This window comes from Gobius niger (genome assembly GCF_951799975.1).
Source record: "Gobius niger genome assembly, chromosome: 22".
NCBI classification, from domain to species: Eukaryota; Metazoa; Chordata; class Actinopteri; order Gobiiformes; family Gobiidae; genus Gobius; species Gobius niger.
The window spans coordinates 972,445-987,500 of record NC_136873.1 but is presented as its reverse complement, the minus strand read 5'-3'; the positions used below and the strand labels follow the sequence as shown (position 1 = coordinate 987,500).

The window sequence follows — 15,056 nt, the reverse complement described above, 5'->3', positions numbered from 1 at the left end:
TGTGTCCTAATGTTTTAATGTGAACAACTCAAGTATTTTTGCCTTTTAAAGGGATGATACGGAGTTTAGAAATGTTCAAATGAAGGGTTTTCCTCCCCCTGCATGTTCCAGCCATGTCCTCATGTGTAGAATGAGCTCAGACTTCATCACCACAGCTCCTGTCACTCAAAAAGTTGTTCATTCGGGTCCGAATTGCCGTCATGCATGAGCTTAATATAGAACCTGCAGTTACGCGTAAGACCTGAGGTGGCAGTAGTGAGTATAAAAATGGCCAACTTGCATCTAGTCTCTTTAAAATCTCCATTAGTTTATTATTGCTGCAAATCCCATGATATTTAGTGATATGACAAAGCGATACACACCACACAGACCCAGCAGGAGCCTTTTGAGAGAAAAGCTCTGTGTGAATTCTGAAAATACTAGTTAGTATTACTAAGTTACATTGCCGTACAGGCTTACTGTGTTGTTTGGATTCATTTAAGGAAGGATGAGAATTGCCCGATACCGAGTCCCGATCCGATACCTAATACATTATTTTAAAAAATAAGAAAAAACTATATTATTCAACTTGTTTTCATTCATGGTTTTGGATATAAAATAAAAACAGCTGTTTGCTTCTTACCGCTCTCTCTCCGCCCTGTCTTCCCGTCCGTTCTCACTCCTCTCTCCTCTTAGCCTGGTTTGATGCAGCAGGTGGAGTGAGTGACAGAGGCGCTGGGCCAGGTGAGGGACAGAGGCGCTGGGCCAGGTGAGTGACAGAGGCGCTGGGCCAGGTGAGGGACAGAGGCGCTGGGCCAGGTGAGGGACAGAGGCGCTGGGCCAGGTGAGGGACAGAGGCGCTGGGCCAGGTGAGGGACAGAGGCGCTGGGCCAGGTGAGGGACAGAGGCGCTGGGCCAGGTGAGGGACAGAGGCGCTGGGCCAGGTGAGGGACAGAGGCGCTGGGCCAGGGGAGTGACAGAGGCGCTGGGCCAGGTGAGGGACAGAGGCGCTGGGCCAGGTGAGGGACAGAGGCGCTGGGCCAGGTGAGGGACAGAGGCGCTGGGCCAGGTGAGGGACAGAGGCGCTGGGCCAGGTGAGTGACAGAGGCGCTGGGCCATGTGTGTGACAGAGGCGCTGGGCCAGGTGAGGGACAGAGGCGCTGGGCCAGGTGAGGGACAGAGGCGCTGGGCCAGGTGAGGGACAGAGGCGCTGGGCCAGGTGAGGGACAGAGGCGCTGGGCCAGGTGAGTGACAGAGGCGCTGGGCCAGGTGAGGGACAGAGGCGCTGGGCCAGGTGAGTGACAGAGGCGCTGGGCCAGGTGAGGGACAGAGGCGCTGGGCCAGGTGAGGGACAGAGGCGCTGGGCCAGGTGAGGGACAGAGGCGCTGGGCCAGGGGAGTGACAGAGGCGCTGGGCCAGGTGAGGGACAGAGGCGCTGGGCCAGGTGTTTGTTTAATAACTATTGATATTGTTTTTAATGATTGTAATCTGGTGATATTTTAGAATGTGAAATAAAAGTAGCATTTTATGTGATTCATGCCTGAACTGACCACTCCTGAGCTCCCCTTTAACTTTCCACATTTCACATCCACATTCCATAAACACAAATATATTTCGGGTGGGGTGCACGTGGTGATTGTTGTCACGTTATGGCCTGGTACCTTTGATAGGCCCTACTGGCGGCACACAGAGAACATCATTAACTCTTAATCTCAGGACAGCTTTAACTCACAGAGGATAAATAAGTGTTTGGTTCATGTTTGTTCTTCAGCGCGATGTTTATGAACAATAAGGAGGAGACGCTGACAGCCACACAAACCACGCACGTCTCCCGGCCTGCCCAGGTGTGTGCGCAACGCTGCTCCGTGCACGTGTGCCGTGCGCGTACAGTTTCCCCCACCTGAGCTGTAGCTCTCTGCAGTTCATCCAGGGTCATCATAGGAAAGGGTGCCTATACTTTTGCACATCACACTTTTCAGTTTTTTATTCATAAAAACAAATCTAAATCTCATTTCACTTCATGATTGTGTCACTTAGTGTGTGTCTTTCACATAACATAACATAACATAACATAACATAACATAACATAACATAACATAACATAGCATAGCATGGCATGGCATGGCATGGCATGGCATGGCATGGCATGGCATAACATAACATAACATAACATAACATAACATAACATAACATTTCAGTTCAATATATGTATCTTCAGGGTCCTTAAAGGGATATTTCAGGATTTTGACATAGGGCCTCATTTCCTACTTATCCAGAGTGTTGCTGATTTCTGGAGATATATATTTTTTGTAATTCATGCACTTCTTATGTTTGAAGAGTTTTGTGACGCTAGGCTTGTGCTGGGCTAGCGCATTTCTATGGTATCAGCTAGCTGCCGCTGCGTATACAACCCATGAAACGGATGCTGCTCAAATATAAGGTATTTTAAATGCAAAATGGTTAAAATGACTCTATGGACACAGACATGTATATGGTTAGTCTGGTGTTATAAGTGATTTGCCTCAGGGGCTCTGTGGAGCGGGTCACACTGTTTTTAATGCAGGCTAGCTGATACCATAGAAATGCACTAGCCTTGCATTAGCGCCACAAAACTCTTCAAATATAAGAACTGCATGAATTACAAAAAAAAATCTCTCCAGAAATCAGCAACACTCTGGATAACGAGGAAATGAGGCCCTTTGTCAAAAATCCTGAAATATCCCTTTAAAATGTCAAAATGTGGAAAAGTTAAAGGGGTGCCCATGCTTTTGCACACCACAGTATATACACAGACCCTTTCCAAAAAAATTTTATATCATGGAAAAGTTCATTTATTTCCATTATTCCATTCAAAACGTTAAACTTAAGATGATAGATTCAGAGCCCACAACTTCAATGATTTCAAGCATTTAGTTGTTTATTTGTGCATCATTTGGGCTTCCAGCTCACAAAACCCACACACACAGGATTTACAAAAATGAGAATGCTGTGAAGAAATCACCTGAAAAAAAAAAAGAAATTAGGATCACATCAAATCAATCAAAATGATACGTCAATCTGTCATCTGTGGACATTTCACACTGGACCTCAAGCAGCTTGGATTCTGTTCCTCACCCGTCTCCCTCCAAAGCCTTGGACCTTGATTCCTGAATGAAAGGCACACTTTACTTTTATCAGAAAAGAGGACCTTGGACCACCGGCCAACAGTCCAGTCTTTCATCTCCTTGGGCCAGTTGAGACGCTTCCTACGCTGGCTCAGGCTCAGAACCGGTTTGACCCGAGGAACCCGACAGTTGTAGCCCATTGAGAGAGAGAGAGAGAGAGAGAGAGAGAGAGAGAGAGAGAGAGAGAGAGAGAGAGAGAGAGAGAGAGAGAGAGAGAGAGAGATTAATATATTTATATAGATGATATATACATATTTATAAATATAAACATATATTAACACAAAGATAATGCCTCCAGACTTATCAAACATCGTCACTTGGCCATATGAACTCTTTGTTTAAGTTGTTTTGTTTTTGTAGCTGAAAGTCTCCCCTCACTGCTGTGCTAAGAGGCCATGGAACAGAAGCTCCTCCCCTCCCCTCTCCTCCCCTCTCCTCTCCTCCCCTCTCGTCTCCTCTCCTCTGCTCTCCTCCCCTCCCCTCCCCTCCCCTCTCCTCCCCTCTCCTCCCCTCTCCTCCCCTCTCCTCTCCTCCCCTCCCCTCTCCTCTGCTCCCCTCCCCTCCCCTCCCCTCTCCTCCCCTCTCCTCCCCTCTCCTCTGCTCTCCTCCCCTCCCCTCCCCTCCCCTCTCCTCCCCTCTCCTCCCCTCTCCTCCCCTCTCCTCTCCTCCCCTCCCCTCTCCTCTGCTCCCCTCCCCTCCCCTCCCCTCTCCTCTGCTCCCCTCTCCTCCCCTCTCCTCTCCTCCCCTCTCCTCTCCTCCCCTCTCCTCTGCTCTCCTCCCCTCCCCTCTGCTCTCCTCCCCTCCCCTCTCCTCCCCTCTCCTCTGCTCTCCTCCCCTCTCCTCTCCTCTCCTCTCCTCTCCTCCCCTCTCGTCTCCTCTCCTCCCCTCTCGTCTCGTCTCCTCTCCTCTCCTCTCCTCTCCTCTCCTCCCCTCTCCTCCCCTCCCCTCCCCTCTCCTCTCCTCCCCTCTCCTCTCCTCCCCTCTCGTCTCCTCTCCTCCCCTCTCCTCTACTGTTCACCTGCAGAGACAAAAGGCTGTAAACACTCAAACATTATCACAGATCATAAAATCAGATGCACATCAGTGTCTGAGTAGTTTTAGGAGAGATCATGATCAAAAAAGATGATTTTGTATAAATAAAGGTGCATTTGTTTGGTGTGAAAGAGTTAATGGAGACAGTGAATCATTACTCTTGATTTAGTCAAATGAATCACACATTACTACGTCATTACTACAAGTGTGACAGCAACATGTATTAACAGTTACATTATTAAGATTCTACTTATTTTAAAATGTGTATCAATAAATGACGTATGATTTGCTGTTTGCAAATAAAAAGCCAATGTTGAATCACAAAAAGAGACATAATCTGTAACTGAAGTCTGTTCCCAACCAGCCGCCTCATCGCCTCTGCTTAATTAGAAACTTTAATTTGCGCGTGCGCTCTTCAGATGTGGGTCACGCGAAACCGCATTACACTCTTCACCCTGCCCGAGCCGAGCGCTGCAAAACAACAGCGTCGCCCCGGGAAACGCGCTTTTACGGCTGATTTACACACGTACTCCGAACACAACTCCCTAAAACTACTTCCCTCCGCTGGTTGGTGGGCGGACGAGCCGTAAAAGTCACCCCCGCTGGGAGCTATCTGCGGGGGGATTAGTTTTCAGCCCCACGGCGGAGGCACACGGCGGTGGGATGGGTTGTGAGGTGTTCAAGATGGCGGCGCCCTGTGGAGTGCAGCTACTCTAACAGGTAAACAGCTCCCGTTTCTCCACTGCTGAGTCCATTTCTTTCGGCCGTTGTACGTGCAGTTCAATCCGGGGGTCGGGGGTGAAGTTTTGGGCGGGTGTGTTGGCCGGGGCCGTGAGCCTGTCATGCGGGGGGGGGGGGGGGGGGGGGAGGCTCGGCTGCGTCCCGCTCGGCTAGCGTTAGCTCTCATCGCTCGGTGGCGGCGGCGGCTGGAGAGGCTTGTTTTTGGAGAGAACCAGGGATTGATTTTGGGGGGGGGGGATGGAGGTGGCTTTACGTGCGCCCCGTGGTCTGGCCTGCGTTTGGAGCTGCCGTGCAAAGGCAGTGCGTGAAAAGCCTGTCATTGTGCGCGCAGTGTAATCGGATAAAGTTGCGTTAAAGCCAACCCAGCCCATTGTTCTCTGCGAGTTGTTTACGACAAGCAGCAGCAGCAGCAGCAGCAGCAGCGTGGCCAGTGCACACCGGGGCTGACTCCCACAGCCCAGTACTGTGACAATCAATGCATTTCACTCCCAAAACTATCATGATCTGGATGACTATCATGAGCTGGTGACTAACCCCTGGTGTCAATCATTACCTGGTAGCGTTAGCGTGGTGGTGATTCAGCTTATATTATCTGTTGTCATTGATGCAGGGGAGGCATGTCAGTGATGTCAATGTGAAATGAGTATATATGGACTTTTAAGGCAAAGATCAGTGAGCACAGCATGCTGGGTGTGCCAGGAGCGCCACATCATTGTCTAATGTGAATGATATAGTTATGGGAGTGGGCGTTTCATCACAATCCATGCACATCTAAAGCCATCTGAATCTTCTGAAAGCCTCTGATTGCTCAAATCCCCTTCTCACTCACACTTGGCTTGATGATACTCAAATACCCACATCATTCTCTTTGGTCAAACACACACACACTCACTCCCCACTCGCTGCTTCTGCTGGTTAGCACAAGTAGTTAAATTCACCATTGAGTTAAAAGAGTGGTTTTGGACTGATTTAGTATAATGCAAGACAATCCCTCACACCAGTTCTAGAGCTGTTCTTTATAGAAAAGTCCGTTTCCATTACAAACCTATTAGCAAGTAACAGCCAGTACCATCATGTCTCCTCCTGGCATTCCCACAGAGGTCAGAGTGCATGGTTTTCTGCCTCGTCACGTTCAGCCGGTGCCATGACTCGGGTCCCAAAAGCACATTTAATGGACGCATCATGCAGAGTTTGGGCTAGGGCTGTGCAATTAATCGAAATTCGATTACAATTTCGATTACAACAGTAAACGATTACAAAATTAGCATAATTGCAAAAAATCGATTATAATTAAAAAAAAAAATATATATATTTAATTTTGGGATTTTTGTCTTTTTCTGCCGGATTTTTGCAATTTTTTTGCTGGATTTTTGTCTTTTTCTGCTGGATTTTTGCAATTTTTTTGCTGGATTTTTGCAATTTTGTTAATGGATTTTTGCCACTTTTTAGCTGGATTTTTGTCTTTTTTTTAATGGATTTTTGTCACTTTTTCTGCTGGATTTTTGTCACTTTTTCTGCTGGATTTTTGTCACTTTTTTGATGGATTTTTTGTCTTTTTTTGATGGATTTTTGTCATTTTTTGCTGGATTTTTGTCTTTTATTGCTGGATTTTTGTCTTTTTTTGCTGGATTTTTGTCTTTTTTTGCTGGATTTTTGTCTTTTTTTTGATGGATTTTTGTCTTTTTTTTGCTGGATTTTTGTCTTTTATTGCTGGATTTTTTGTCATTTTTTTGCTGGATTTTTTTAAAGGCAACAAATAATCGTTTGAATAATCGTGATTTCAATTATGACAAAAATAATCGTGATTATTATTTTTTCAATAATCGAGTAGCCCTAGTTTGGGCTTATTTATTTGGTCACCGCAGCTTGGATTAGTTCATGTTTTTATCACTTAGATTTAAACACAAGTGCGTGCATAGAAAGGCTGCTGTTTCAGAGATGTCATTGTCACACGTTAGAAGAAACAGGATATACTCCAAACTACGTAGTGAAGCAAAATACTCCAGGTGTGTTTTTGAGGAGGAAACAGTGTTTAGTTTGAGTGTTTGCTGCTGGTGAAACAAAGTATTGCATGGACTTGCCCCGCCTCCATTGCAGGATTTCGTTAAACCACAGTCTGTGAGTGGGATGGGCACCAGGGCATCAGCTCGAGGAGACTGAAGGCTCCACACAGGCCAACCACCTTTGGACAGACTGTGCTCTCTGTCAAAGGCACTAAAAAGTCTTCCTTTATCAGTAAGAGATGCTCCACTTTTAAAGCACACTTCAAACAGTGGCTAAAGGAAAACCAGACCTGCCAGCACTTTTATTTGTTATTGTATTTCTTGTGATTTGTTGTTACATTTGTAAATTGTAAATTTTGTATACAGTGCCTCTCGAAAGTACTAATACACCTTGAACTTTTGCACATTTTGTCATGTTTACAACCCTAAACATAAAGATTTTATTTTGAATTTTTTACTGAACGTTCACACACAAGTAACAGACAACTGTGAAGTGAAAGCAAAATGATTCTGTTATTTTCAAAAAATAGAAAATTGAAAAGTGGGGCGTGCATAAGTATCTATACAGGAGACGTCCAGGCAAGATGGCGGACTGGGCACAAGCAACTTTTTAAGCTCCGCTCGCTTGGTCCTAAATTAGATTTACACCGTCCTCTTCCGACAAAAAAGACTCTCCCAAAATATCCGGACATTTTTGTATGTATCTGTGAACGACAAAATACTGTTACGCGATGTCTGTCACAAATGAAACCGCCGCTCCAGCCAGCTAACGGTAAGGCGGGAAACTGGTAAGAAATGCAACCAAGTGCCCCAAGATAACTCTGAAGGAGCTGAAGTCCTGCTGCTGAGCTGGGGGAATCTGGACATGGGACAACTATAAGTCGTATCTACACAAATCTGGCCTTCATGGACGAGTGGAAGAAGAAAGCCATTATTGAAAGGAGGACATAAAAAATCCCGTTTGAAATTTCCTAGAACTTTTTGTCCCAAATGCAAAACATTATGCATGGAGCAAACCTGACACTTCTCATGGTCCTGAGTGCACCATCCCCAATGTCAAATATACGGGGGGGGAGCATCATGCTGTGGGGCTGCTTTTCCTCGGCGGGGACTGGGGAGATTGTAAGAATAGTTGGGAAGATGGATGGAGCCAAATACAGGGACAAATTTAGAGGAAGATTCCAGCAGGACAATGACCCGAAGCACAAAGCTAAATCTACAATGGTTCACAAACGCTCTCCTTCTAATGTGACAGAGCTGGAGGAATGGGCTAAAATGTCAGTCTCTGCATGTGCAAATCTTGTAGAGTCAAACCCCAAAAGACTTGTGCTGTTATTGCAGTAGAAGGGGGTTCCACAAAGTATTCATTCATGCTGTATGAATACTTATGCAAGCCCCACTTTTCGGTTTTCTATTTTTTGAGAAATAACAGATTCATCATTTTGCTTTCACTTCACAGTTGTCTGTTACTTGTGTGTGAACTTTCAGTAAAAAAATCTAAATAAAATGTTCATGGTTGTAAACATGACAAAATGTGCAATGTGTATTAGCACTTTTATGTCGCTTTCCCAAATTAGCACCTCTGCTGTACTCTGGCATATTTACAGTGCACATGTGCAGCTGTTCATTAATATGCACTGTCCCAATCAAATAAATCAATCAAATAAGTACCGGTTATTATTAATTTGACATGTTTTTACACTACTGATGCAAGTTTTCATTTAGGGCCTTGACATTTTTGTTAATAATGGTACATTAGCGATACCGGTTCCTGAACATTACTTTTCCCAACACCTATCCAGAAATATTTGTCATATAGAATAGTGCTGTCACGATAATTACTATATTGGCTTATAGTTCAATAAATAACAGACAAATATTACATTGCTGGGCTCGATATTTATCATCTGTGCATTTATTAGCAATCCCCCCCCTTTGATTTTCAACTGAAGCAAATTGAGTTACATTATGTCATGTTTACTGCAGTGTACATGTGGTACTGTAGGATATTATGATGTTATATATTATATATATATGCGCTTTTAGAACAAAGTGTTATTGTCATTATTATGCACGAGTTGACAGTATTTAGTATCGTTAGAGTCAATATCGTTTTTCGCAATACTGTCCGGCCTCAATATAACAAAGTTCTGGACCAACAGGGATCAAAACTTGTCTAAAGCTAAAATATTTTATTCTGTACCTGCTTTCGACACCAGTAGTACCTTTACTTTTTTCAGATACCATATACTGGTATTGTTTAAGGACATGCGTGTTTTGACCAAATGTAGCATGTAGACTGTATTTGTACTGCATTTTTTTAATATTTTGATGAATTTAAAATTCGATATGGAGGACACCATAGTCTCCTCTGTACAGGCCTGAACCCACTGCTCTAGACTGGCAGAAATGAGGTCTTAATCGATCTCCTGTATCGTGGTGGTCGGCCTTAGCAAAATGTTGCTCTAGGAAGTTGATTGATTGAAGGTCGAGTGTTGTCAAGTTCATTTTATCAGTTAATCCTGTTCTTCTTGGCAGACATTATTCAGTATCAGCAGCATCCTTCCTCACAGTTCACTGCTTTTACTCTTTGGGGGAAAAGTGATTTTACAGAACAAACAAAGAGTAAAGAATAGGATCTGCAATCTTCTGTTTTGAAATGTTCACACTTGAGTGGACATTTTGAAGTTTTTCATTAACTGTTCACCCTTAGCGGTTAATACTGGGTTAACCATTAGTGTGCGCACGTCCCCCTCCGGTGCGTTATGCTGACAAACGCATTTGTATTGTAGCACCTTTATTAAATGGCGGTAACACATTTGAAACTAAAATAATTAAAAGAAATAAAAAGCAGTGGTAATTACAGTGCAGTAAAAGTAGGTCATTCACTTTTGCGTTCGATGTTATCTAGTTTAATAATCTGTTTTATTGTAACCGTGTTTAATAATGTGTTTTATTTTTAAATCCTAAAAGCCCCCTATGGACAGGTGTTGAAAATTAGCACATGTGCTATAACACTTTAAACAATGCATCTGGTTCGTCCAATGTAATTGCTATGTCCATATTAAATAAATAAAAAGAAATGAAGGCCTGTGAACAAGCCCTCGAGTATTTTAATTTAGAAATTCAAACCTTTAACTGAACAACTACCTTTCCTTTGAGAATACTTTTGAAATTCTACTCAGTTTCACCTTATTTTGTATTCTGAAAGAATTCCAAGTACCCCTGGCTAAATGCTCATACCCCTAGGTGCTACTGTTCCCCCGGTTGAGGACCAACATGGCTCACAGGGTGCAGTGACAGTTTTAGCCAAAGTGTGGTGTTGGATAGAAACAGGGCAGTGAAACAAATATTGCTTCTTATTTTCACTAATAATTGGCTGATATAGTGGTGGGTCATTTTCAATTTGGCTTATTGGCTGCTATCTCCAGAAGGGATAGACTTCCTGTTGTTTTTCCTTTGGAAAAGGCTTAGTCAGAGCTTTAACAACAATATGCAAAATATCAAAATAACAAATACATTTTCATAAACGTATCTATGTATGTGATCTGGGCCATATTACAAGGTTTTAAACAGCTTTAAAAACTATTTTAGGAATTATTCTTTTGTTGTAATATACTACATTATGGTCTCAGTTTAACCAAGGAGTGAAAGCATTTTTGGAACCTACATGAAGTCATTAAGCTCTAAGTCACTCATCCTTAGAAACGGCATTTATCATCTTCTGCCTGTTGGGGTAGATGAGAATTCACATGTTAGTAATGAATGATTATTTATTGATTCATGTTAAATATGCACGTTTGGATCATTTGTTTTGGTATTTTTATATTATATTTACCAGCTGTATCAGTTGCAGAAACTAATGGGCTCTGTCTTTTGCAGCGGTGCCTGGAGTCTGTATTGGCGGGCGGGGGTTCCGGGCGGTGGGGCTGGCTGGCACCGGGCTGGCAGGACGGACCCCTCCCTCACACAGAGCCCCCACTCCTCCGGCACCTCCAGCACTGGCACCATGTCCCGGGAGCAACCCAACGTGGCCGACCTGCTGCCCCATCTGGAGGCCTCAGACCTGGGTCAGCTCGACGAGATCCGTGGTCTCATCAACGAGCAGCTCAGCACTGGTAAACTATATCTACATCTGCCTTTTTAAAAGAAAAAAAGAATGCATTTTTAGAAAATATTGTACTTTTTTCCCCTTTTCATCAGTGTCTTACTTTAACACTAAGACCGCTGCATTTACAACAACCCCCTGCAGCTGCCATATTCATTAAAGAACACTCATGATACTAATGATATCATTTCAAATACGACATTCAAACAAAAAAGCATTGCACTTAAAGTAGGTTTAGTGGCTCACTGTCACTGATCTTTCCTCTTCCAAACATTGCAATTTCAAGCACTATCTCTTATAAGAATATTGAAATCCAGGTTAAATGCGTCATGTGTTAAAGGTGTGTGTAACTTTGAATTTTTTTTTTTGGACTTTATAGTGACAATGACTGTATGAGTGGTTAACCAGTCACTGTATAACCACTCATACTGTGGGTATACCATAGAGTGGCTACAGTGCCTTTTGAAAGTGTTAATACACCTTTAACTTTTGCACATTTTGTCATGTTTACAACCATAAACATAAAGATTTTATTTTGAATTTTTTACTGAATGTTCACAGACAAGTAACACACAACTGTGAAATGAAAGCAAAATGATACATGATTCTGTTATTTTTCAAAAAATAGAAAACCGAAAAGCCGGACATGCATAAGTATTCATACAGAATGAATGAATACTTTGTGGAACCCCCTTTTACTGCAATAACAGCAGCAAGTCTTTTGGGGTCTGACTCTACAAGATTTGCGCATGTAGAGACTGACATTTTAGCCCATTCCTCTTTACAAAACAACTCTTCTTCTTCTTCTTTTCAGGTCTTTCTACATTTTCAATAGGATTTAGGTCAGGACTTTGACTGGGCCATTCTAACACATTAATATGTTTGTCTTTAAACCATTCCATTGAAGATTTAGCTTTGTGTTTAGGGTCATTGTCCTGCTGAAGGTAAATCTCCGCCCCAGCCTCAGTTCTCTTGCTTTTCCTCCAAAATGTCTCTGTATTTGGCTCCATCCATCTTCCAAACTATTCTTACAATCTCCCCAGTCTCCGCTGAGGAAAAGCAGCCCCACAGCATGATGCTCCCCCCCCCGTATATTTGACACTGGGGATGGTGCACTCAGGACGATGAGCAGTGTCAGGTTTGCTCCACACATAACGTTTTGCATTTGGGACAAAAAGTTCAATTTTTGTCTCATCTGACCAAAGCTCCTTCTTCCACATGGAGCTGTGTCCTCCATATGACTTCTAGCAAACTTCAGACGGGATTTCTTATGGCCTCCTTTCAATAATGGCTTTCTTCTTCCACTCGTCCATGAAGGCCAGATTTGTGTAGAGTACGACTTATAGTTGTCCCATGTACAGATTCCCCCAGCTCAGCGGCAGGACTTCACAGCTCCTCCAGAGCTCCATGAGATGTTCAAATCTTGGGAAATCTTTGTATGACTTAACGCTGCTTTAAACTTCTCCAGAACTTTATCCCTGACCTCTCTGGTGCTCCTTGTCCTTCATGATGTTGTTTAGTGACCAATACACTCCGACCACAGCTCTGAGGCCCTCACAGAACAGCTGTAATTATACTGAGAGTAGATTACACACAGGTGCCTCTATTTAACCGTTAGGCCAAGGTGTGAACTTTCTGCCGTCATTACGAATGTTATAAAGGCAATTTAATGCACTCAGAAAATGCTGTATGAATACTTATGCAAGTCCCACTTTTCACTTTTCTATTTTTTGAAAAATAACAGAATCATGTATCATTTTGCTTTTTCTTCACGGTCTGTTACTTGTGTGTGAACGTTCAGTAAAAAATTCAAAATAAAGTCTTTGTTTATGGTTGTAAACATGACAAAATGTGCAAAAGTTCAAGGTATTAATACTTTCAAGAGGCACTGTATACTCATACTGTATACATACTACTCCAGTATGAGTAACTAATCATACTGTGAGTAATTATAATATGCCACCATATTGGCACATTCTGGCTGTCATATTGCGGTGGCCTGTAATATGCTGTCTATTTTTAGAAGCATATTATATCAAATAATAAAAAGTAGTGACGAAATTATTTACTCTACGTCTGTTTCGGCCTCTGACCACTGGCCCATGGCGTTATCCACATGTCCTATTTAGCTCAGTAACTATCGATCACGTCCGTTTTTACGTTTCAGAGCGAGGGTCCATGCTGCTCAATGGGTTGGTCGACTACTATTTGGAAACAAACTCTGCCCAGGCTTTGCATATCCTCTGCTCAGTCAGGGAGCCACATGATAAGGTGAGTCGCAGTTCTTCTCTGGAGCAGCTTATTATTTTAAACTGACCATAAGTCTCCGCTGTAAAGAGCCCATATTGTACTAATATTACCTTGTTTTCCTCTTTTGCTGACTTTTAACCATTTTATAGTATTGCTCTTTTGTAAACCAGACTTTGTTTGTTCTGTTTGTCTTTTCTCCTGTTTATTAAGAAACTGTAGTCAAATAAACTTAAACAGGTGTTTGAAAGGCACAAAGCAAAAAGGCTAAAACTACTAAAAACAAAGAAAACTCCATGAATCTTTTCTTTTCATGTACTTCACTACTTTTGACTGATGTTGCAATTTGATTTGATTTTAATATTTTATTATACAATGGTCCCTCGCTATAACACAGTTCACCTTTCCCGGCTTCGCTGTTTTGCGGATTTATTTTTAGTACAATTTTGCATGCTTCTTTTTTAAACGCTTTTTATTTGTATTTTTCTTAAATAACATACAGAACAATATGGGGCACTGTTCAAAAGAATATGACAAATATAAATGACAAACTGGGTTAAACAGAGACTTTGCTTGTATTCAGTTTTGCATGCTTTTTTACAGCGTATGAACGGCATACGCCAGGGGTGCCAAAGTCGTTCTTCACCCCTCCATATTGTAAAGGACTGTAGCCTCAAATAACAGTAATGGCAGTAAGTTACTATTGTAGCCACAGCCGCCCTGGGGCAGACTGACCATTTACCACGTGGCTATGATATACGGTTTATCTCCTGATCTCTTATTATGTCAGTGCCCTCTGCTGGACGCGTGCGGAATTCTTTCTTTTGACATGCTCAGGAATTCATGCTCCTCAAAGGCCATACGCGCATTGTGTTCTGTGTCTCGGTTGCTTAGTCGCAGAGTGAGCCATCCTCTCTCTGCAGAGAGGATCTCTGTCAGCGTCGGTGTACGCTGCAGAGTCACAGCAACACACTTTTCCAGAACTTTTCCGTGAAAATAAACCCCACTAGCAGGTGATGCTCACCTCAGCTTCTGGTGCCTGAAACTGCCACGATAATACTCTGGTCGTAGCCACGATTGTCTCTTAGTTTAAACAATTGCACGGTTAGACGAGACCGGCTCACTATGTTCCCATCTCCACGTCTGTAATCTAAAAATCTTAATAGACAAAAAAAGTCGCAGTGTACACCAGGCATATGACAAACCAAAATATATATGGGGGGGTTTTACAGCCTTAAAACATATATAATAATTGTAAAAAATAAAGCTGACTACTTTGCAGATTTCGCCCATTGCAGTTAGTTGTAGAAAGTAGCCCCTGCGATAAACAAGGGACCCCTGCATAGACAATATGTTTATGGCTTGGGTTTGAGTGAGGAAGTTTAAGCTAATTTTATGGCTGCACCTTTGTTCTTTGTTTTGCGGTAAAAGGATTAGATTTAGTTAATAAGTGCTGTGTTTGTGCAGCAATGAAAAGTCCCATGAAAAGTTTTTGACCAATTTGACAAGAAGACGATGACATCATCAAGCCACTTTGTGGGAATCGTGCTAGTTACAAGAGTTAATCCACTTTGGTTGTGGCCAAGGTTCGCTAAGCAGCCGTCGGTGAAGTGATAAACATATTCTGGCTGGTTAGAGAGAAATTCCAGCTTCTGGGCAGTGGACTCTTCTTTGGATTCAGGAGGATTACACAGACATGCGTGAATGAAGCCAAAAAACACTCTGATAAGGAAATGGCATGACCGCATGGTTAAAAGCTCCAAAAAGTTGATTTTGCATGAT

The 15,056-nt window shown here is 43.0% G+C and overlaps 1 protein-coding gene across 1 annotated transcript in view; it reads left to right on the top strand.

Moving 5' to 3' along the window:
• Nucleotides 1–4,772: 4,772 nt before the first annotated feature.
• Nucleotides 4,773–15,056, top strand: part of tsc1b (TSC complex subunit 1b) — a 64,191-nt gene continuing 53,907 nt past the window's right edge. Inside the window, exons 1-3 of the mRNA XM_079581234.1 lie at nt 4,773–4,895; nt 10,802–11,037; nt 13,195–13,298. Of these exons, the coding sequence (XP_079437360.1) occupies nt 10,929–11,037; nt 13,195–13,298 (213 nt within the window). The 5' untranslated portion in view covers nt 4,773–4,895; nt 10,802–10,928. The remainder of the gene's footprint in view (nt 4,896–10,801; nt 11,038–13,194; nt 13,299–15,056) is intronic.